This window comes from Hyalella azteca, unplaced genomic scaffold (genome assembly GCF_000764305.2).
Source record: "Hyalella azteca isolate HAZT.00-mixed unplaced genomic scaffold, Hazt_2.0.2 contig10210, whole genome shotgun sequence".
NCBI classification, from domain to species: Eukaryota; Metazoa; Arthropoda; class Malacostraca; order Amphipoda; family Hyalellidae; genus Hyalella; species Hyalella azteca.
The window spans coordinates 683,258-707,581 of NW_025940256.1; the positions used below are offsets into that span (position 1 = coordinate 683,258).

Here is a 24,324-nt window from a genome sequence, read left to right on the forward strand (position 1 = left end):
GGCATAATTACAGAGCGTAATTATGCTATGTGATACATAATATGAATATATATATTTGCAAGATAAGTCAATGGTCTGTCGTTTATTTTTGCTTCATTTGAGCAATAATGGTTTCCAAATCTGGATACCAGATTTAGGCATATATACCAGATCTAAAATATTCATACCAGACACCTTTTGAAAATACCAGATTTGTGAAATCTGGTATAGAAATATACCATCTGGCAATGCTGGTTCAGCGTTACTTGAAATCATCTACAGATGATGTTGCCATTCCATTCAGATGAAAACTGTGTCTAAATCAGAACTGTGTCGGACGGCTCCGCGGCCCGCGCCAAGTGCTGCGCGGCACGGAATCGATGACCGTGATTTGCACGAACGTCTGCGCGAAAAAAATATAATTAGATTGATTTACGCGAGAAATTTCTCCGTTTATATACATCTTCCTGAGTGTGGCTGTGCTGCCTGTCAGACTGAGGAGTGAGGCTGCATTGGCACTCTCAAGTTCATTTTTGAGTCCTATAAGTAAGAGACCTGTAAAGTATCATGGATACCATCGGCATCATACCAGTATTATCATACATAAGAAATTGGTTCAAATCTTGAGTAAATGAGGAAATTAATAATGAACTGATTCTAAAAAATCTCTGGTTTGCCACTATGAAATTTGGCAGCATTGCTGCAAAATGCCTGATGCTGATGCCTTATGTGAACTTGTGTTGTGTCAGTTGTGAAGCCTTGCACATTACAGGACTGGGCTTGTAATTTCACACCATTTTAATCGGGTCAAGTGAATTCACTATAACAAAAAAAAGATCATTAAAAACATACCTAGAACCAAAAAGAAAGGAATATTTTGATGACCATCATTATATTTTTTGGAGAAATAAATCATAGTTTAGGTTAATTACTTTTCATTCTAAGTTGCCCTGTAGCTGTAGGGCTGTGGCACTGTGCACAATTCTATCTATGACGTTCTATTTTCTATGCACAATTTTGTGATAACCAATGTCCGATGCGGATGATGCGTTAATTTTTTGTCAAGTGAAATTCATTTTGCTGAAGCTGAGTGAGGTATAGGCCTACCGCCTACGTAATCAAAATGATTTTTGATTATAATATTAGTTGATTAGTTTAGCTGCTACAACATTTCTACAAAATGTGGAATGACAGTCTTGATTTACGTACCCTGCCCAGTGCCTGTAACTTATTACCCATTTGACAATTGACGGTACATAAATAACAAGTACTGAAAAGGGATTTTTTTGCTTTCTGTAACTATTTGAAATTTTCCAAGTTCTAATTTTTTATTATTCAGATGAGCATCTACTTTCATATTCATTCAAAGCAAGAGTGACATAATAAGTAAAGTCCAGCCATGGCTGCTGGCAGTGCAACATTTCAGGACAGAACCCTGAACAAAGTGGCTGTTTGCTCAGCAGTGTTTGCTGGCTTTGCATATGTGGGCTATTCTTATGCAAGGACTGCATTTTGTCGCAAGCTATCCCGGAGGCATGGAGCATGTGAGTTGGTTAAGTTTCTAGCATTCGCCTTGCTGATATTATAATGTTATTCACCTTTAGCACTCAATATTATTTTACATAATGCAATTTCTTGTTTTCCCCTAATTTTGCAATAAAATGCTTAAAGTTAATGGAGACCAAAACTTGAAGCACCCTGAGTCCACATATCCACAAGCTTTTAACATCTTCAAATACAAAGATATTTTGTATTCCTTGGAGAGTTTTTCTCCTAACATATATTTGATGAATAAATTGTGTTTGTTATATCAACTCCCCTGGTCTCCCCATACTAAGATAGATATTCTGTGTTCATTGGGCAATTTTATCCTGAATATTCAATGAACAGATATTATTCTCTGGGCCTTAGTCCTGTACTATTCAAAGAACTTAGCATTGATATTTTTGCATTGAAACTTTTGTTGTTGGCACTGAAACTTTTCCACTAACATTAAATGTTGCTCATAATCATTAATGTATGCATCCTTTTAATTTTTACTTAATAAAGTTTATATTATTTGCAGATGATGATGATAGCCAAGAAGTATCTCGGATGGTCTTCAGGCGTCTTTCACAAACATCACAAACTGATGCTTTAAGCAGTCCCTGGGAAGGCAAATCTGGTGGCCGTCCTTTTGTGCGGCCCAAAAGTGTCCAGGTGATATATATTGTATTATATATATAAGCCATGTGTTTGAGTCAGGCTACATTAGCCATCAGCTGATCAAGTGTCAGATAAGCTGCTCTTTAGATAAACAAAATGACAATTGTTTAATATTCTTGATCTATGTCATTTTACTCAAAGCAACTGTAAAATTAGGTAAGGTAACTTAATGCATGAATTGCTACCACCAAAGTCAAAATTTTATAATCTTACAAATGGCCTCAAACAATGATTGTAAGTAATCTTAGGATGAAACAATTTTCTTAAGTAATAGTTACTCATTTATGTTCCTTTTAAAAGCTCTATTCTTTTTCTTGAGAATGTTAACTATTAAATGTCACTTTGAGAAAGCCTGCATAAAAGCCACATTTATGCCATCTCAAACAACAGCTCTCTTCAGCATGTTGTGTTGTGTATAAAAGTTATGTTGTAATTGTATTGATTGGATGTTATGTTGTCTCAAATAGCAATGTAAGGGAATCATACAAATAATATTCTTTTCTTCAACAGGCCCGGATAAGAGAATTGAACCTGCGTGCCCGTCAGTTCTCTGATGCCTTTGTGGCTATCCAGAGCAGTGGCGGAGGTCTGGACAATGGAGTGTCTCGCACCCATGCCATGCACACACACCACAGCCTGCAGGTGCAGCACCCTAACTTTTTAATAAGTCAATTATCCTGGCATTTTTGTGATAAAGATGAGGTGGTGTATAGTTTATTGGATGTTATGTGGTATGAAGTATCTTAGAACAACTGACTGAATTTAATAACAATCGTCAGACTGCATAAATGTTGCTACGTTAAAGTTGTACCTAGTGTAGGTGCATTTGTACCCATGTAGCCCGACAAAGGTTAAAATTTGCATTAGTTACCTACCCACTATCCTAGTGTTGTTGTTGAGATTAAGTACATATCATATAATATATGGTATAAGGGGTCTTAGATGTGATGTTATATGGTATAAGGTATCTTAGATATGACATGATGCGGTACGGTATTAAGTATCTTGCTGTGACATGATGTGGTATTAGGTGTCTTGTAAATACCATATTTTATATATTCTTGTGTGAAGTATTATCTTAAAACTTACACACAACCAAATACTTGAACTATATAACCATATATGATCAGTTCATAAACTGGGATACGCAACTGCAACGCAACTGTGAGAAAATTAACTATATTACCTATATATTTTGGGATATTTTCTAGTAATGGATTTATAAATTTAAATTCTTTCATACTTCTACCTATGTCCAGTCACTGAATGTTTTAGGTCTAGGATATTAATTAGCAGCTCAATTGTTGCTCATAATAAACTCTTGAGTGTTGTTCACAATTATTAAATATTGTTTACAATTAATAATTAGTTTTCAATATGCCAGCTCAATCAATATATTGTTAATTGCAGTGCTCCCCGTGGTCATCCCCTCGTCTGCTGAGCCCCGTGGATGTACGGGGCCTCACGGGGTCTGTGTCCACTGAGAACCTCACGGGCCTGCCCCACCACGCCTCCCCAACACGGCAAGTGCCCCAACTTAATGAAATTCTCCTTAAAAACTGGACTTCATTAAAAAAATCCAAGTTTCTCAGCATTGCTCGGCTGTTCATAGCAACAAAATTTTGATCAATTTACTTTCTACTTAAAGTAAATTGAAATTATAAATGATGTCTCCATACATAAACTCTTGCCTTGTATGCCAACAAGTTGAGAAAACCCACAAAAAGAAATATATAGGCCTCTTTTATTCGTGCAAATAATGACAATACGTATGATTATCTGTCTCCGGAATTTCATCACATGCATTTCATCACATGCGCTAATCTATAAAAATGTTCATTATTTTGAAACAGAATTTGTTGAAAAATCCATTCATTTTTGAGACTAGAGAACGTCTTGAAGAGCATAATTTTTTTAGCCCGGGTTAGTAATAATAAACTTGATTGCAAATCTATCAGCAAATTTTTAATAATAATTCAATCAATTTTTACTTTCTTTTTAAAAAAGAATTGTTAGAAATATGTTTCTGAATTACTTTACGGGGCATATGAAAAATGCACAATGCTATAGAATATGGCAATAGTATATACATAGTATACAACAGTAGTGTGGTATGCAAGTATATAGTTTAGTATATTATGTAGTAGAGTATGCAAGTATAGTGTAGAATATTTAGAATATAATTTATTTATACATCTTTACATTATTTTATTTAACTTTTCAATGCATTGCAGGCCTAAATGGCGGCGTCAGAGCCTGAGGAGGAAGCGCCACAGCTTCCAGCAGCCTCTGGATGGCGAGGAGGAAGAGTGCATGGAAGTGGAAGTGCAGGAAGAAAACGAACAGCAGAGGAGGACGAGGATGGAGAAAGAGACCAGAGAAATGTACAGCAACAGCAAAGAACAGCTTATTGAGCGCCTGCGAACACTCATGGACCGAGGGCGGTCAGTTGGGGGCCTTTGACTTAATTTGTTACAATACCTTATTATTATTATTCACTGGCAAGCTGCTTGCAATATGTTCATTAGATCATCAGCAAATTACTCGCAATATTAGACTATCAATCACAAGGAAACTTCTTGCAATATTGCTTGCTAAAGCACAAACATTTCTTATAATTTGCGGCTTTCTTGTTTTGTCAGTGCTGAAGTTGTTGAATAAGGTATTTTTTTATAGGATAATGATATTCATGATATTTTTTATTTAACTTTCGAATTATATTGATGGTAATTTTTATTAATTAATTTATTTATTATGACTAATTTTAAATGTAATTATCAGTAATTACTATTAGTATTTTTGTTAATTAGTAGCTAATTTATTATTATTTAATTAATATGTGTGATGTTACTAAGGTTGCTGAGTCCTTTTGAAGCGAAGACGCTCGTGGCGCTGCTGTGTGCCGAGGACACGGCGCTTCTGGAACGCACGTTAGTCACCATCGCCAACTGCGCCACCTTCACTCTCAACGTGGTAATGTGATGCTTCTTCTTTACATTTACCTTCGTAACGCGCCACATTCACTCTCAAAGTGGGAATGTGATGCCTCTCAACGTGGTGATGTGTTTCTTCTTCTATACTCTTATCTTCATCACTCTGGTATTGATACAATCTCCGTACATGTCCAGTAATGGGTGGTGACCTCATCATTGTAATGTCGAGGTGAACTCGGCTGGAAAGACCTTCATGTGTCTTGCTGCTTAGTTTGGCATCGCATTGTTTTTGGCCGCTACTGCCTGACATGAGTAACCGGAGCAATATTGTCACGCGCCTACTTCCCAAAAAGAATACATTCTAGTGAGCGCAAAATGACTTGCACTGATGGTTGCCGCCACGTACGATAACAATAAAATGTTCTCTGTTGCGTACAAACGTCCTCAGGTTGCTACACTCAATAGTTTACGTATAATTTACGTTGAAAGTTATTTGCCCGGAGAGTGACATACGGCGGTGGAGGGTAAAGCCGCTATTAAGTGTCTAGTATATAGAGTAGTAGTTTTTTGCATCTATTGGTATCAATTTTTTGGATGTAGTTGAGAAGTGAATACTTTAGTTTAGCCATCCATATGTGTCATTTTGAAAACATTCGTGCAAGGGATGACTTCATTAATATGACACGTTAAAGTGACTACAAAATGAAACATTAGAAACCCCCGACTAGATTATATAGTATTAGGATATTATGAATCTTTGTGTGTGCATTCTTTTATCATCTCTTTTTTGTCATGGATTTCATTTCGAGCATATAACATGTAATCAAATGTATTGACTTGATATTATGAATCTCTGCGCATGTTCTGCACAGGATCTGCTCCGGGACGCAGGATGCATCGTGCGGTTGTGCTCTCTGCTCACCAGCAATGATGAGCGCATCAAACTGGCTGCTGTCCAGACTCTGGGCAACGTCCTGCTAGCTCCTGAGAGTATCCTGCAGGCCCAGGTGTGTATCCTGCAGGCCCAGGTGTGTATCCTGCAGTCTCAGGTGTGTATCCTGCAGGCTCAGGTGTGTATCCTGCAGGCCCAGGTGTGTATCCTGCAGGCTCAGGTGTGTATCCTGCAGGCCCAGGTGTGTATCCTGCAGGCTCAGGTGTGTATCCTGCAGGCCCAGGTGTGTATCCTGCAGGCCCAGGTGTGTATCCTGCAGGCTCAGGTGTGTATCCTGCAGGCCAAGATGGGTATCCTGTGAGGCTGTGAGCCAATATATATATGTGAATTCTGCCAAATTGGTGAATTATCAATAGTGAATATTCAATTCTCATTGTATTCCGATACCGATTCGTGAATTAACAGAGCTGCAAGTAATAACATCGTGCAATCTCCATCCGCCGTTATTGAGGTTACATTTGCCCCGAAAGAACCTAGCACATTAACGAAGAATTACAACATATATTCATGCCAATTTAGTTACGGCGGAAAATGTGAAAATACGAATAAATTATGCTAATCTATGCCAGTTTAAACGAAGAGTTAATGATAAATTGCATATTTGTTTGTGGCAGACTTGCCTGCCTCCGTTGCTTGATAACGTCAACACTCGGGACCCTGACGACCCCCTGCTACTGGCCTCGCTGGTCGTCCTCACTAATGTCGCCACCCTCAGCACCTGGCATGGTGCCATCAGTCCCGTCATCAGCAGGTGCCTTGTGTTGCTCTGGCTCATCAAGCATAAAGTCCCTTGATGAGGAGAAGTGATTGATCGATTGATTGTTTGATTCATTGATTGATCACAGTGTGGCTATAGGGTACCAATTGATAGATAGATTGATTGATCACAGTGTGACTAGTGTTTGTGCCAATATATTGCATGTGGCTAGTGTAGGCACCAATGTATTGCATGTGGCTAGTGTAGGCACCAATATATTGCATGTGGCTAGTGTAGGCACCAATATATTGCATGTGGCTAGTGTAGGCACCAATATATTGCGTGTGGCTAGTGTGGGTGCCAATATATTGCGTGTGGCTAGTGTGGGTGCCAATATATTGCGTGTGGCTAGTGTGGGTACCAAGATATTGCGTGTGGCTAGTGTGGCGGTTCAAGGTTTAGACCAACTCGTGGGTGCTTCATGTGCTGTACTAGCTTCTGTTTTTATTAATTTTCGCATTGAATTACAAGCTATTTTGATTTAAATTGTCGGTTAGTGTGAGAGTTTTCTTGTGAACGGTGAACCAAGCCAACTAAAACGGCGTTATTGAATCTAATAATGAACCTCTTATTTATTTTATAATTTAATGTGGTACGGTATATTCTGTTGTGACCAGGACCTTGAAATAAAAAATAAAGTAATCTTTTTGATGTCTAATTTTGAAATCGGCTATTATTCCTGCATCATGACTCTTAAATAGAGCCGCCATTTTTAGCGCATTTTCTCATTTATGAAAAAAATGCACTATTGTGCTCGCCATGTCCGTCTGTTCGTCCGTCTGTTCGTCCGTCTGTCTGTCCGTCCGTCCGTGACTTCACGATTTCGTCGACGAAAAAATGCGCTCTCTCACTCACTGCAGTGAGTACTGAGTTATATTTTTTTTGTCCTGCGTTCGCTAGGTTATACGCGCTGGTCGACTGCGGGGCACTGCAGGTGCAGCTGCAAGCTCTTCGTCTGCTGGTGAACCTCAGCTGCAACAAGGACATGATCCTGCAGCTACTGGCGGCAGAGGTAGGGTTATATGATGGGAATCGCAAAATCATCTTGTATTTTATTATCATCAACAATATCGGTTGATGAAAGCGCGGAATTTATAAAAATAAAGCAGAAATAAAGTAGGTGGCAACCGCCGCAGTGACGTCATCACAGCCACTTGTTTGTATATATAAAGTGTGGGAGGCTCGGGTTGTTAAGTCGTAGAGGTAGGGTTCTATGCATGTTATTCTAAGCAAGGGATATTTAGATTATATATAATTATATTAGACGGATGCACTGTTATATATGTACAATTATGGTATATAAATATATAATTTGTGCGTGCAGGGGCCGCAGCAGCTGCTGCAGCTGGTCAGTGTTGCCACCGACCGCGCGGTGCTGCTGCGGGTGCTCACTCTGCTGGCCACGCTTGCTGCTCATGCTGCAGAGTGCAGCATCTCTGCTGCTGACTTGCCAGGGTCTGCTGCTGCAGAGTCGTCCATGTGCGTGAAAGATGTTCTTTTTAAATAATTAATTAGAAATTGAGTAATTTTTGAGTAGCGGAATAATTTTTCAGTAGCGGGAGTAATTTTTGAGTAGCGGGAGATATAGGCCTAACTTTATGTATGGCAGTTCGAAGGTAACGCATCACCACTTCACATCGCACATTGCCCCCCTCACATCACACATAACCCCTTCATATTACACATCTTCACTCTCACATCACACTTCACCCCCCACACATCACACATAACCCCTTCATATTACACATCATAAGAATACAACGAAAAATATAAGCTGTAAAACCTACCTATTTACAATTTCAAGCGGGTAAGAGCTAAAAGCTAAATTCAAACTAGGCCTCTCTTTAAAAATATACAATGATTCTAAAATGCGCAAATCAGAAACAGCAAGCTGATATATACTCAATTCCCTGATAGATCTTCCTTTATTTTCAATCATTTGTCGCTTCTTTCATTTTTATTTAATAAATCTATTACGCAATTTAATTTTTATGTTGCGAAAAAAATGGATAGATTTCTGTTTTGTTTTATGATTCACATTTTTTTGTTTTGATGTTCACACTGAGCAGGCGTGAAGATTTCCTGCACCGGTGCTGCGTGCTGGCAGAGTGAGTTTAAGTTGATTTCAACTAAGAAAGTTCTAAGGCTGATTTTTTAATTTGAAATAGTAGTAAATTAATCCATTGAGAAACTCACTAAGAGGGTAAAAAGAACTTCGAACTTTCATTATTGGATCAAAAACTGATGGAAATTGACCCCTGATGTAAAAGGAAGCTTGAGGTTTGACTATTAGATACCTACATAATTGGGGTAAATTTTCCTATAGGGTAATTTACACATTGGGTAAAATGTAGTTCGATCGTTGAATATAACATCAAAATTTGTGTTTTATAAGCTCATAGGGTAACTAAATAAGTTTTCGAAGATCATGAGAGGAATATGACGTAAATTTAACAGTTAATATCAATAATGACATCTTGGTCCGAAAATCTCTATCCACTTTTCATGTTCTAGTCACAATAATAATAACTTTAATGTCGTCAATGCGAATTCAATTGGTCGAGATCTTTACTAAATCTGTAGTGTGATATCTTGTTTACATATTGCCGTTATTTCGCGGATATTTAGATTTCAGTTTGGATAACCTGTATTGCTAGAACATTTATTTCTAATGTTGGGTGGTATTTTGGGTAATTAAATATTATTGTAAAATTGAACCCTTGAGGACATATATATTATCTATGCCACCTAATTACCTTGCGGTTTCACGGTGGTAATGATAAAAATTAGGCTGATATTAAAATTTTGTTCACATTAACGTACTGATTAACTTATGTTCACCATGATGATGATGACTAAACATTAACGAAAAATTCATCCACGCGCACAAAGTTTGTTGATTATTTTCAACTTGCAGGTTCACTCGTCTGCTGGGCGATGACGTCAGAGGAACTTTGACGGCAACCGCGACTGACATCAGCCGCTATCATCCTGACCCTGAAGTGCGACGACAGGCGAACCGCCTGCGCATCAGCCTCGCCTGTCCCCGCCCTTGAGGACAATCCATCTTTTCATCAGCCTTGCCTGCCATTTCATCTAGGATGAATCGTCTGCTCAACAGCCTCGCCTGTCCTACGCCATTTAAAACGAATCGTCTGCGCATCAGCCTTGCCTGCCTCCACCACCCAGGACAAATATTCGCGCGTCAGCCTCGCCTGTCACTCGCCATCAGATATGGCTCGCCTCGTCCATCAGGCTCGCTTGTCCATCAATCAAGGACGAATCGTCTGCACATTATTATAGACTATCGTATCCTATCCGCGAGTCTAGCGAGGCTCTCCTTCAAACCACCCAAATCCGCCAGTGTATGGCGCTTAACGAGCCGAGCAGAGAAAAATGAGAGGCGAGCCCAACGATGCGCTCCAGTGCTTGCTGTGGGGCTCGGCTCGGGTTCAGTTGCAATGCAGACGCCAAGCTGGAAGGGCGTGTGCAGTCATGGCGGACTCCAAGCTATTCATGAGCCCTGACTTCCGAACCAAGTTCATTGAAGAGTACCGCAATTTGCCATACTTGTGGAAGGTCCGTAGAGCATTCGATTTGTTGATTATAACGAATCCTTCCTTATAATAAATCGAATTATTCCGTACGGCAATATTCGATAAACGGTTTAACTTTGTCCAATGGGACATTGAAGTTAACCGCAGACATCATAAGTTTTGATAGTCGTTTCGAATATCGTTGCGTATGAAATTCAGCAAATTCATTTGACTGAATCTTGGTCGATTGACTAGCGATTCTTTTGACTACATAGATCTTTTCCTGCGTTGCTTTTTCGCTGCCCCAAGCTCATTCAAAACGATGGCAGGAGCTGCGACTCGCCTCCGCAGACTCGCCTCTTCACGACTGGGCGCTGCGAGCTAAGTACGATGGTGTATGGTGAAATATCGCCGAATCAGATTCACTAGTCAGAATCAGCTAGCTGGACTCGAGAGTTGGATACGCTAGTGCATGGGGCGCTCAAGTCTCGCCTGTCCCCCGCAATAAAATATCGATCGTCTGCGTAACAGCCTCGCATACCCAACCACGATGAATTGACCAAGCCAATGCTATGTCTACCGTTATCAAGGATGAATTGTCTTTTCATCAGTCTCGCTCGTCACCCGCTATCATGCAAGTCTGTGCATCAGCCCCCGCCCCCCCTACCACCAAGAGAACTGTCTACTCCTCTGCTCTTTGCCATCGTCGACGGCTTGGCTGTGTGGAACAACCTGTACCAAAGAGCGACTTTAGTCGCCTCGGATCTCGTGTATATGTTTAGTTGTAAGAATTTGAATTAGTGTAACAAATTAGATATTCAAGAATAGCATCCGAGAAGCCGAGGATTATACGTTATCACATTTGTTAATATAAAACGGAAGTGCAGTCGACTGCTAGCAGTGGGAAAGATTATGGAATCTTTAGTGGATATAGAAATAATTGTCTAATTATGTTTTCAAATAATTATTACAATTTGATTTGGTTATAACATTTTATTGGGACGTATAGTTTCCCGGAAATTCACTCTTAGGAAATTAACTTCACCTCTACCGAAAAATTGCGTACCGATTTTGAAGATATTTTTGAATTTGCACATTTTAAAAGTCATGATTCCATCTAGTCTATTCGATACTTTAAGATACCTCGAACGGTGCGACGTTGGAATTTGCAAGGTACATACTTCCTACATGTAATTTGCAACAATTTGCGCTAAATTGTCAAATTTTATTAATCCATATTGGAGTCTGATGAAAGTAAATTGATTGTATTATGATGCATTCTGCAGAAAAGCCTTTTCATGAAACTATATTAGTTGAGTTGTAACAATTAAATTAAAAACGATAACTTTTACCACCCTATTTGTTACTTTTACTAAGGAACAAAGCCAAAAGTCAAACTTCACAGGAGTTGCATTTCACAAGAAATTTTCAGTATCTACTTAACTCGTCAACTCACTAGCCTCCCAAGTGTGAAATAAATGTCTACTTAATTTCAATCGATTTTTATAGTATGGGAAGATTAAGGAAGGAAAGAATTCAAGTGGCTTTAGGTTTCGATGGTCCAAATACGAGCTGTCTCACTTCTTCCAGAGATAATCCTATTGGGTGAAATTCTGGCACGTCCGTGAACGTTTTCGATGCGGCGGGACTTGACGTCGTTGGCGTGGGACGTACGATCGTGGTAGTCGGAAGCGTGGTAGTGACGGGACTTGCGGTAGACCTGGTTGGGGAGGACGGAGAATGTACCTGCTCGGTGGCAGAGACCGGCGTGGGGTTGGTAACGCTTGGGAACTTAGTTACTTGACCTTTAGTCTGACTTAAACAAGACTCTTGGTAATTCTCTAGCAGAGGCTTGAGTTTGGCGTTGTACGCGAGGACGACCATCAACGAGTCAAATGCTAGTTCATTCGGAGCTTCTGAGAGCTCAGCCATAGACCAGTCCAAAGCACGACCGAATTCCCGGATGAGGGATATTCTCGAAAGAATGTTCGTCTGCAGCGCGTCTTGGTCAAAGAAAGACGCGTTATTCGAGTCGACAAATACGAGATCAATGAGGCTGACGAGGTTCCTTTCTGAACGCCGTGATTCCGTCAGTTTCATACCGATGAGCTGAGCGGCAGCCAAGCGTTTTCTTAGGCGACGACCTGTGAGAGCTTCACAGGAGGTCTGCAGGTTTAGGCAATGACTAAGTTCTAATGTAGCTATCAGTAAACCTGACACTCGGGGTAACGATTTCAGGTTTGACGCAAGATCTTGTGATATATCAGTCATTGGTAACGTTAAGTTCAAAGTGCTGGCACATTGCTTGATCTTCTCACGGTCCAAGTCTTGCAGAATATTGGAAGCTGCGAAGTCCCTCCAGATTGGCATCAAACGAGCCTGCTGCAGAAGAGGCTGTGACAAAAATTCTTCGTTCTGAGACTGGAAAATTGCTTTCGTGTCCTCGGTTTGGTTTACAAGACATTCCTTCATCCGTTCCTTCAATACTATCAAAGACTTAGCGATGTCAATTACTCTTTCCTCACTTGAACCAGAACCTGAACCTGAACCTTCTTCGACATCCGAGGTCGAGATCGTGGGGAAGTTCAATACGGCTGACGATAGAGTGACCACCGGACTTGACGTTTTACTCGACGTTACAGTAGCCGAGGTCAGCGTCTGAGGCAGGGAAATGCTCGTAGGAGTGATATGGACGCCGGTAACAACGCTGGTAGAACTAGGATCCAAAACTGGTGCACTAGTAAGAATTTCCGGGAAATGAGCGACCGTTGGAGTTCTTGTATCTAACTCTGTCTGTGAGCTAACACTCGATGAAATGGTCGTTGCAGTAGGTAATTTCACGGTGATGCGTGAAGACGAAACGCCTGTCGTAAAATCACTTGTGTACGTAGGCAGAACTGCGGTTGCTTTAGACTCTTGTATACGAGTAGTCGACGATGAGAGACCACTATTGTCTACTGGATTTGTGAACTGAACGTCGGTGGCCGGGTGTGCAATGCCGCCCTGTACTGCGGTCGGAGAGCCACCAATGTTTTGTATGAACGTTGTGCCATTTCTAACGTACAACGTAGTAACTTGCGTGTGATAGATTATATGATCAAGGAACTGATTCTGGGGAAAGGCCGTTTGATCGTAGAACAAGGTACTAGCTTCGAATACTGCCAGGGCTGACGTTGGAGAAGAACTGGCAGGTGTTGGTTTGTCGGTAACTAAATTTCCTGCGCCCACGACGTCCGTAGGAAGCGAGGGCTGAAGCGAGGTGATCGGCGAGTACTGAGCTGATGTATAGATTGTACTAGTTACTGTATGCTTCGTTGACAAACTGCTTTCTGGTAGTGGTAGCACTAGTGCGCTTGATGGTTTTTGTCCCTGTGAGACTTCCCGAGTAGGTGTAAAAATTTGGCTCGATTTTGACGTCAACAAAACGGGGGAACTTATGAGTGACGTTGCCTCCGGTAAGATTTCAAACGGAGTGCTAGATAAGGTAGCTAACACAATACCTTCGCTAGTACCCAGCTTTGAAGTGGGTTTAGCGGTAATCTCAGTAGTGGTGGCATCCTCAGAAAAGCAAGTAACTACAGTTACAGTTTTTGTGACGCCTGCAGGAGACTGTAAAGGTAACGCACCGTGTGGTAACTTAGAGGCAAATACGACGGTCGAGTTCAGATCGGATAACTGATCCGCAGCTTGTTCGATAAGGCCGGCTGTCTCCCCCAGAGTCCCTGCAAGAGCCTTGGCATCGTTGGTCGGCTCAGAGATGCCAATGAGTGACAGCAATTGATTGGAAACTGACGCCAGCGATACCAGGCTAGCGCTGATCATGCTTGCTATGTTAGCTAGGCCACCGTTTTTCAGTACCAACGTGTTGTCCTCTTGGCCACCGCGGTGCGGCTGACCCACTTCTTGGCCAACATCGGAGGCTTCAGGTTGTGGAACAGCTCCACACTCACACCCGTCCTCCACCGGCACCACTAGTGTTTGGTTGTTCTGGTTCAGACGGTGAAGCGAAATCGAAACCGCGCGGAATTTCTGGAATAAAATTCTTTACGTTATTTAAGTAGGAGCAGAAACTTTAAAAATTTGTAGTCGCTTAAAATATTCACTTTCAAATCGTTGGACTATGTAATCATAACTTAGTGCAATATTAGTGCCTTTCCAACGCAGACAAATAAACTTGTGCCTATTTCGCCTCCACTAATTCAATCATACTACTCAACATACGTTCTTTGGACCAATAGTTTTCTGATGAATGGTAAGAATTCAACAGAATTATCAATTGTGTGATGTTAGTGGAGCCATTTTACAACCTCATTACTTTTATTTAACAACTTAATAGCGGGAGGTTGCTGCATGTGATGCCGAGCTCGTGAATGCTCTGTCCGTGGTCCGTGACGTGTGGGGCTCAGGGACTACGACCCACACGGTTATTAAGTACCTGTGATGACCCACTTATACTGGCCTACCTGTGATGACCCACTTATGCTGGTCTACCTGTGATGACCCACTTATGCTGGTCTACCTGTGATGACCCACTTATGCTGGCCTACCTGTTATGACCCACTTATGCTGGCACACTTGTGATGACCCACTTATGCTGGCACACTTGTGATGACCCACTTATGGTGGCCTACCTCAGGCTACCTGTGATGACCCACTTATGCTGACCCACCTGTGATGACCCACCTGGAAGCAGCGCATGGTGGAGCGCAGGTCGACGTCCCCGCAGCTGCCTGCGCTACAAAATGTACGCGTCACGTGTGACGGTCGCATGAACCACGCGTCTCTCTCGGGGACATCGCCGTCTGTGCATCAACAAAAGCATGACAATTATGAATCAAATATCAAGAAATTATAGAAAGTTTTGTGAATAAATATTAATAGGTATTACTGCCAATTGTTATATGGAGGAATTCAACGTAATCTACAATTACGCAGGAAATCAAGCGGATTTCTTACGGGCATCTTTTCATTTCCATAACGAGCCTAGGAATTGACGATTAAAAATTATTTCGCATGAAATCAAACGGAAACTATAACAAATTATTTTCTAACAGAAGCACCAGAACAACCCTGCAATGCGGCCGTTGAGGAGGAAAAACTGCAAATATTGAAATAAATAAGAACTAATAGAGTGAAAATTGTGTATGAGGGGAAAACCTCGATATTGACAGGAGGTTTATTAGACTTCCTAGCGGGTCTACGGGCACTTAATGAACACAATTCTGATAGATGCTTGGCCTCAGCCCTCCAACAACCCACCAGCCCTCCAATAACCCACCAGCACACCTCACCTCTGATCAGCCTTCTGACGTCGCCACGTCGAGTCACCTCTCGGCAGCAGCACCTGTGGGGGCGCAGCGTGTATAATACCAATTCACTATTTTTATCTTCACATCAAAACAATGTATGCAGAGCAATCGTTAATTTTAGTGAATGACCGCTGAACTGTAGTGAATGTGGCTAGAAGTCATCTGAAGAAAGAGTTTCAATCATCAGTCATTTCGTAAACTTTGAATGAATTAACGAGTTAAATCGGCCTCACGGTCCGGCTGTAAATACGTAGTAGTTAATGGGAATAAAAAAAATAGTCCTAAAACCCACACAAGTCACTACTGACTAAAATTTAAAATCATCACAATTTGAATTACCGTTAGATTTACCACGACACCCCGCATCATAGTAAAATAATATGAGCAATGACCAATTGAAGTCTTAAGGCCTTACTTCAGTCCACGCTTATTTTTGTTAAAACTCACGTTGAGGCATCTGAACTGCGCAGGCCATTCCCGAAATCAATCGAGTGAGGCGTCGTTGCGGTATACAACTTTGCGGGCGAAATGACCTCTGAAGCGAACGATGATTGGTCGGAATAAAAGTTACTTCGATTTAAAAGAAGCGTCACTGGAAACGCATCCGTCTGAGCGGCAGTGGAAGTAGCCCTAGCAGCGGGGGAAGCGCCCATACCAGCGGTGGAAGTAGCTCCAGCAGAGGTGGAGGTGCCCATACCAGCGGTGGACGCATCCAAATTGACATCAGGTCTCGAATATGTATCAAAACTGTGAACAGAGGTTGACGTTGACAGGACAGAGTCTGCTGTTAACGTTGTCGTTATGCGAGCGGATTCTATCCCGGACGAAATTTCGTCTCTTAAAGAGAGGGTGTGATGTAAAGTCGTGACCAGAACGAGAGAGGACGACAAATTTGGTGACCGAGGAACTAATGAAGAAACGCTAGCACCTGCTAAGCGTAATCCAATGTCGGTTACTGGCAAATTAACGTCTCTTGTTACTAAAGTTGAAGACTCAGGAGTACTCATCACGTTGATTACACGAGGGTTTTCCAGAAAGAAAGAAGAGGTGGGTTCTTGTAACCTCAAGATGGGGGTCGTCAGAAAACTAGGAGGCGGTGCCGACAAGAGTCTATCACCCAAATCTAACTTGTTGACGTCTTTAATAGGCCTGATGTGCACTGAACCGTCTGCGAACAAAATGATGTAATTTCACACCAGGCATGCGATGTTGAAAAGACGTTGAATAAACCTGGTTTCCACGAAATCAACTCAATATACGTTGTCTGCCTATGGCGAGGCTAAAATTTGATCCTCATAATGCGACGTCAATATCTACACAAAGTCATCTATTCAAAATTAATTTCAAAAATCTAAGTAGTAATACTATTGCCACTTAAAGCTATAAATTACACCATCTTTACAGCACCGAGACAAAGCTTGAACGACTACTGTGGAAGGCTCAAAAAAGACTGGAAAGATTCTGGAGGGAAAATTGTACATCGTCAACCTATGGGACAAGTCTGATAAAATGTTGAACGAAACTGTATTGCTTCATTCGTTCTAGCGTCGAAATGACGTGCAAGCTTCAGAATTGGCCTTGTCCTTTTATATAAATCTACCATTGAACAATGACAATTTCTACACTTTCAATTTCTATCCAAAGCGTGCGTAAACCAAATTGATTGTACGTACTGTTTGGCAAAAGACTCTCAATTCACTATATTGTACAGGCGAATTTCTGACGTAGAACTTCATAACAACTTTTATTTGATAGAATTTTTGGTGTGGATATATGGCTTGTTTAGATGATGCTATGAGACATTAATCTCTTACCTGGAGTCTTGCACTTCAAAACGCCACCCTCGGTCCAACAAACGTAGCCTCGTACATCTGGTACCTGCAAAATCGACGTTTTTTATTAAATTTTCTTAAATTTCACGATATTTCATCACAGAGCGTTATTAGATACAAGCATTGGGCCAATTATGGATTGGGGTATGATTGGATCGGCCAACTTCGTTAATTAAATTAGACTGTTCGTTAGCAACTTCAGAGCAATATTTATGGATGCTGGAATTAGTTCAACTTCGACTAGGGTCATGTTTGTCAACGTTGATTAATAAAGTCGAGACTTTTGAGCAACAAACGCATGTTAGATTTAGATCAGAAATAATGTAATAAAAAATCAATTGAACTACGAAAATAAAACAAATCAAATAACTCAAATAAACAAATCAAATAAACGATTAAATATAAAACGCATGCTAAATTCATATAAACGAATCAAATATAAAATGCATGCAAAATTGAAATAAAAAAAATCTAATCTACAAAATCGTCTCTGTTCACAAAAATTATCAAGCCTCACCACGACGAGTAGGTATAGAGTAGCAGCCACTAAGAAGACGCCCATCGTCTGAAGAGATGGTGTGGCGAGTGTTGCACGTGGAATGAATACGGGAAGGCCTGGAAAAAGTAATTGTGACTAGCAAGATCGTTCAGAACCAAGTTAATTTAAGTGAATTTCCTACGTTGTACTAAGACCAATTCATAAACCTTCTACTTCACTTTTGAAGTCCTACAAGTTTGAACACGACCTTGCGTTTTCTGCAATATTTGGATTTGGCTTCATTTCCTCATTAACCTTTATTACACTACGAACTGCCAGTCTGCCAACGTGACTCACGACTGGTGAATGCTGTCACTCACGTGAAATTCAAGACCTCGGAAAAAGTAAATCGGAAATGTCAGAAACGGGACTAGAAACCGCAGTGTCACTCGTAGTTGCTGTGACTTGAATATATAGATTCTAAACAAAATCGTCAAAAATGTGATGCGGGCCACGTTATCAGTAAAGGTTAAAATCTTCCTGAGGATACATATTGCGGAACAAGATATTCTTTACGATGTGTCCAAGTTTCAACATCCCCATTCTCAAAATGGCTCCCATTATTCTTAGTAAATAGTTCAATATAGCTCCATAAATTCTTATCAAGACTAACATTCACTGCGCTCACGCTTTCCAAACGTTCGAAATTTGGTTTCGAACGTCAGGGTAAACGGAAGCCTGCGTCGAAAATTGTTTGTAAACAATGATCACAAATGTAGACAGCCGTTCTGTTTCCTGTTGTGACCTTATGTATGCTCAATGAATCCAATGTGAACGTCAATAAAATTAGGCGAAGTCGACGCTTCTAACCTAAATGACATTCAAATCAATGGGAAACTTTTTCATGCTACTAGGCTAAGAACAATTTGACTTTCTCCAGGTTTAATGCCCGTATGACAATTCTAGGCTCTTGTAGAGTCATATACTGAAAGTTTGTTAGAGGATTGCTAAAGACACGTTAGACTGAGTAACAATTGGTAAGCACTGTCTTAACTATAGCTAAACGAGTTCAGCGCGGGTAGACTTGAACGTCATTGCATCGGCAACAATTTATTACTCCCTACAGAAACTTAAAATTCTCACATTGTGTTTATTCCGCGGTTAGAGTTACAAAATTTCTAATATTAATAGCGCCACTGTGAAGTTATATTAGGTCACCGTAATGTTAAATTCGTCTATAATAAAGATGAAGCGCTCAGAGGGTGCGACGTTAGAAAGCTTTTATACGAATGATTGTCAACGGCTACAACTCGCACAACTTCCTATATGGGCGGTGAGAATTTGTCTTCGAGTATGGGCCGACAGCGTTTGATAGAAAAAAGGTTTCTGAAAGCTAGTCTAGATAGTGGTAAGCCGGGGCAGCGTTTCCTATACGCAAAACCATCTTTTCAGTTTTCAGAGTACGTTAGGACATCCTACGCGTATAATCACAGATGAAATCGAAAAAAATTATCGCTGCCTTAACTTCACCGTTCGGTCGTGCTGAATGCATGTGAAAAGTTTCATCCAACTACGTGCATTAGTTTGGAATATATATCATATTCACAGCAAATTTGACAATCAGCCGCAGATATGCCAGTCGCTTCTCCGTATGGCTAGGGAAATAACTCTAGAAAGAAACCATGATTGAACATTTTCGCACGACAAACATCACCGTCAGCGTCACGTTATTAAGAATGTATATTCAAATTCAAGGTTACGTTCGGATCTTTTCAGTAGTTGTGAAACTATCTTATGATCACTGCGAACTTAGACCCGTATGACCGTAAACCTTGCAAACGAAGGCGAAATAGAAAAAGTAAAAATGACCCAAACATCACCGTTATTTCTTAATGAATGCATGTGCTAAGTTTCACTGAGCTGCGTTCAATAGTCGAGATATTTCATGATTACTGAGTCTTGGCGTGAATGTGTCCGAGAGGTCAGACATGAAACAGAGTGAAATTAACCCGAATGCAAATCTTTAACCTACTGAATTTATAAGTGATCAAGAAACAAATGCTGAAACGTTGCCCAAAATACCTACCGCAAACAAGATTAGCCAGCGCTCAAGAACACAGTTTTCAGATTCAGATTTTAGATCTAAGACTGTGAAAACCTCTGCATAGCGTAACTCGGAGCCGACGCAGAGTTCTGTTAGAGGCTCTTTCTTTAAAGTCTGTTTACAGTAGTTTTCTTCGTATTTAGTTAATCGAAGTCAACTTTACCTCATATAACCCACTTCAAAGTTTGATTTACTTATAATTTGATTACAATTCTTATATTTTACGACCCCAGAATCATGTTATACTTGACAAACACTGACAATGTGAACACTTTCGTCGTTTTGTCTGGTCCACCAAGAACTCAATCGACATTTCTCTAAACCTAGCAAGCGAATTTAAACGCAAAAACGCACATTATGAGCAAAAATCTTGCGTAAAACCTGTGTTCATGTTTGATATATTGTATATTGACTAAACTATATGCTTTTATCCTCTTTTAGCACTCCAAATGATTAGATTATCACAACTGGGCAGCATTCAGCACAGTTCGGGGAACACTGTGAACCAAGTTAATGATTATTTTTTGGTGGCAGTGTCTACGCGAATATGAGGTGGATTGTTAATCATTGTTTCCGCGTTTTGTTATGATTTATATTTATACGCTCTGCCAAACACCAATTTCCGCTGTGATACGTACGAAATAATGATGTTGCTTACAACCGTTGATTTATTGTGCATGTAAAAATATTTGATTTTGAAGGTGGTTCTTCGAAACAAGAAGAACGAAAAGCTTTAAATATTGAAATGTATTGTTGGTCACTATTTCAACATCACTGGGCAGATGCGGTCGCAAAGTTGTGTACGCACTGGGCAGAATGTGTACGCCGTTGAAGATGTGTACGCACGCAGGTGTTATTTTTCAGGTTCATTTGACCCATACGATAGCGTTATACACGGGACATTAGTATCATATGAAAAAACTCTCTTAACTATCATCCGTTATTGATTTTTTCCGTCTCACGCAGCGTTTCTCAACCCTTTTGTGTTTGAATCCCCACAAAGGGTTGTTTAGCTGAATTATCTGTTGCCTAATATGAGCTCCCGTCCATAGCCTCCGCGCATTACCCGTCCCCTCGGCATATAACTAATTGAACATAATTGGTGCTGAAATACGCAGTTATTTTCATCAAATAAAGTGGAAATTTTCACGCATTCGATAAGAAATACCTAATGATACACTTGAACAATATAATTTCTCGGGGCTGGAGAGCCTCTACACATGGGCGACGGGAGCGCATCCGTGCACCACCAATTTTGTGCACCAATAAGCCCTGAATCGAACCCCTTGGATCTCTCCGGACATCCACCAACCAGCCGTGAACGCCTTGGATCTCTCCGGACATCCACCAACCAGCCGTGAACCACTCGGCTTTGGCTTCCTCCGGCCTCGCATAGAACCTGCCGTGCACCACCGGGCCGCGGATCGAATCTGACTTCCGGGCATCGTTAAATTACTTAATTTTACGTTCACCGTATCTGAGGTTAGGTTTCAGATAGCATAGTTCTGTTCCAAAATTTATCGTCCTTCGACAAGTGGCCGTTCGACCGAGGGCTGGTTCGACCCACGGCCTAGATACGGACGGCTTGAAGTGTTGAAGGCTACGTTCCGGAAGGCAGGAATCATGATGGTCCATTACATCCAGGGCAGTGGTGGTCTTCGGCAGGCGACCCTGGGCGACATAGAGGACTATGGCTATCAGCAAAAGCCGCGCTGCCCGTATCATGGCTGGATGTTGACCTCACGACAGCAAGTTCTCATATTGTCCTTTCAGTTTCAGCCAAGCATTTACGAGATAAGAATTGTTTCTGCGAGATCTTGTACAATTATTTTTTCCAACAATTTCGTGGAAAAACTTCCGGAAATTTTCCCGGAATTTCATATGAAATCTCTACTCAAAATGTATTCTGTTGCTTAACACAATGGACATACATGTAGTTAGGCGGTTGTCAGTAGCAATTTTGAGTTAAAATAAAGAAATCACCTCAGTTCATACAGTGCTGATTTGATCACATAGAATTAGGCAACAGATAACACTTAGTTTAATCAATTGTTTGACTAGGCTAATTATTTTGCCACCTCTTTAAAGTTGGTAATTTGTACGTGCTTGTAATTCATGACCTCGAATGATTCTCTGATTCCTCATCAAGTTCAATAAGCAACTAATATAGTAGTCAATGTCTAACGTTTTTCTTCGTCAGGTGAGTGCATTAACCCTTGCTATCAGGACAAGCTAGCCCGGTTTTACCCAGTCAAAGTCGACCCCATGCAAACGACGGAATTTAAGGGTGGGCTTCAAATGCTTTAACGAGCAATACTTCCGAGAACCATCCTGCAGGTAAAGGCTTCCGGCGACACACTACAGGCCCGTTCACACTAGGGGCAACACACGAGAATCAAGTGTCTCAAAGCGCATGCAGAGGCGCTTTGCAGCCTCTGCATGCGCTTCTTGACCGATTGACGAGCTAGCGATTGACAGGGGCCATGCCTCATGCAACACAAGCGCGGCGCTTATTAGATAGCTATTAAAGAATTGATATCACTTGTATGCTTAAATCGCAAATTAACTAAGAATTTAAATTAAATTAAAAATTTAAATCAAATTAAAAATCAAAATTAATTAATTAAAGAGATTCAATTCGTTCTATGGTTTCAATGTATTAATTTGTGACTTCTGATTTGTGATTCTAGATTCTACGAACTGACGATGGAGCTGGTCTCCGAAACGTTTTCTACAAAGATATGAATTTTTGTGGACTATTCTTTGCTTTTAAATTCTTAGTTAAATTCTTAGTGTCGCTGCCGGTCGCGGGCGGAGGAAGGTGCGTTGTTGGCGCTCTCTTACCGGTGTGTTTGCCAGCAGCGACGTAATGATCAATGGAGACGGTAGCTGACATTGGTATTGCGCGGCGAGAGGTGAAATTCTGCGACCCCCGCAAGACCTCCTAAAACGAAGGCGTCTGCCAAGGTCGTGTTCACCAATCATGAACGAAAGTCAGAGGATCGAAGGCGATCAGATACCGCCCCTAGTTCTGACCCTAAACGATGCCAACCATCAATCCGCGTGAGCACCCTATCTAACGGGCTCGGCGGGCAGCTCCCCACTACCGGGAAACCAGAGTTTATGGGTTCCGGGGGGAGTCTGGTTGCAAAGCTGAAACACCAGGCGGGGAGCCTGCGGCTTAATTTGACTCAAGACGGGCCATCTTACCAGGCCAGCACTCTGGCATGATTGACAGATTGAGAGCTCTTTCGCGATTCAGTGGACGGTGGTGCATGGCCGTTCTTACTTGCTGGAGTGATCCGTTGGTGGTTAATTCCGAAACGAACGAGACTCTCCTAGCTAAATAGTCGGTCTGCAGCATCGGCCGGCTGGATGATAGCTGGCGTTGCCTGCAGCATCGGCCCGCTGGATGAAGGAATTTAAAAGCTAAGAGAACGCCAAATAAATTCACCATATCGATATTAGAAACGTTTCGAAGTCCAGCTCCATCGTCAGTTCGTCAATCTATGAAATGAAAACAATCATTTTAATTCAAAATCCAAAGTCTGACATCAAAACCTATAATTGACAAATAAAAGGCGGCGATCAATCGTGGCCTGGGACTGTTACGTCCGAAACAAATACTAAGGAATTGCGACAGCTTGTACTCTATCTGTAAGGAAGTTGTGGATCCACCTTAACAGGCTTCCTCCTACCCCCAACAGCCTCAGCTTTCTAAAGAGCACCCCATGGTCAACTTTGTCAAAAGTTTTAGCAAAGTCTAGGTATACCACGTCCACGCCAGCTCCCTCCTCCAGCTGGGCCACCAGACGGTGATGGTGCTCCAGAAACTGCGACAAACAGGAACGATTACGCCGGAAGCCATGTTGTCCGTTGTTATACAGGTCAGCTTCTTCCATATACCGGACAAGCCTCCTGACCACTACCTTCTCAAAAACCTTGATCACATGTGAGGCCAAGGTCACAGGTCTGTAATTTTGAGGTCTGTCCCTCGAAGTAGAGTAGAAAGCTCTAAATTTTTCACGTTAAAAAGCTCTCAACCTGTTTTTACCCTAAAAAGCTCTAATACTTTTTTTAAACCCCAAAAAAACTAACTAACTAAAGTTTCTAACTAAAAAAACTGACACATTTTTTACCCGAGGTAGAATATAAAGCAGACCATCCTAATAGGGTCTGCTGTGGGGTCTGCCACTTCAATTGCCAAGGAGTACAGAAGAAGAATGAAAATATCCACGC

At 41.2% G+C, this 24,324-nt stretch overlaps 2 protein-coding genes across 2 annotated transcripts; one reads left to right on the forward strand and one right to left on the reverse strand.

Moving 5' to 3' along the window:
- The first annotated feature begins 1,254 nt into the window (after positions 1-1,254).
- LOC108678437 lies at positions 1,255-11,713 on the forward strand. Its single transcript, XM_018166857.2, has 11 exons — positions 1,255-1,523; positions 2,045-2,178; positions 2,695-2,826; positions 3,595-3,707; positions 4,419-4,628; positions 5,040-5,157; positions 5,990-6,124; positions 6,684-6,820; positions 7,727-7,838; positions 8,151-8,305; positions 9,744-11,713. The coding sequence occupies exons 1-11, from the start codon at positions 1,379-1,381 to the stop codon at positions 9,880-9,882; spliced, it is 1,530 nt and encodes a 509-aa protein (XP_018022346.1). The 5' UTR covers positions 1,255-1,378; the 3' UTR covers positions 9,883-11,713.
- Positions 11,336-20,155, reverse strand: LOC108678436 (mucin-17-like). Its single transcript, XM_018166856.2, has 7 exons — positions 20,068-20,155; positions 18,021-18,118; positions 17,486-17,549; positions 16,119-16,839; positions 15,654-15,706; positions 15,046-15,164; positions 11,336-14,391 (listed from the first exon to the last, which is right to left on the reverse strand). Exons 2-7 carry the CDS (start codon positions 18,063-18,065, stop codon positions 11,899-11,901), a joined length of 3,495 nt encoding a protein of 1,164 aa, XP_018022345.1. The 5' UTR covers positions 18,066-18,118; positions 20,068-20,155; the 3' UTR covers positions 11,336-11,898.
- Positions 20,156-24,324: the final 4,169 nt, after the last annotated feature.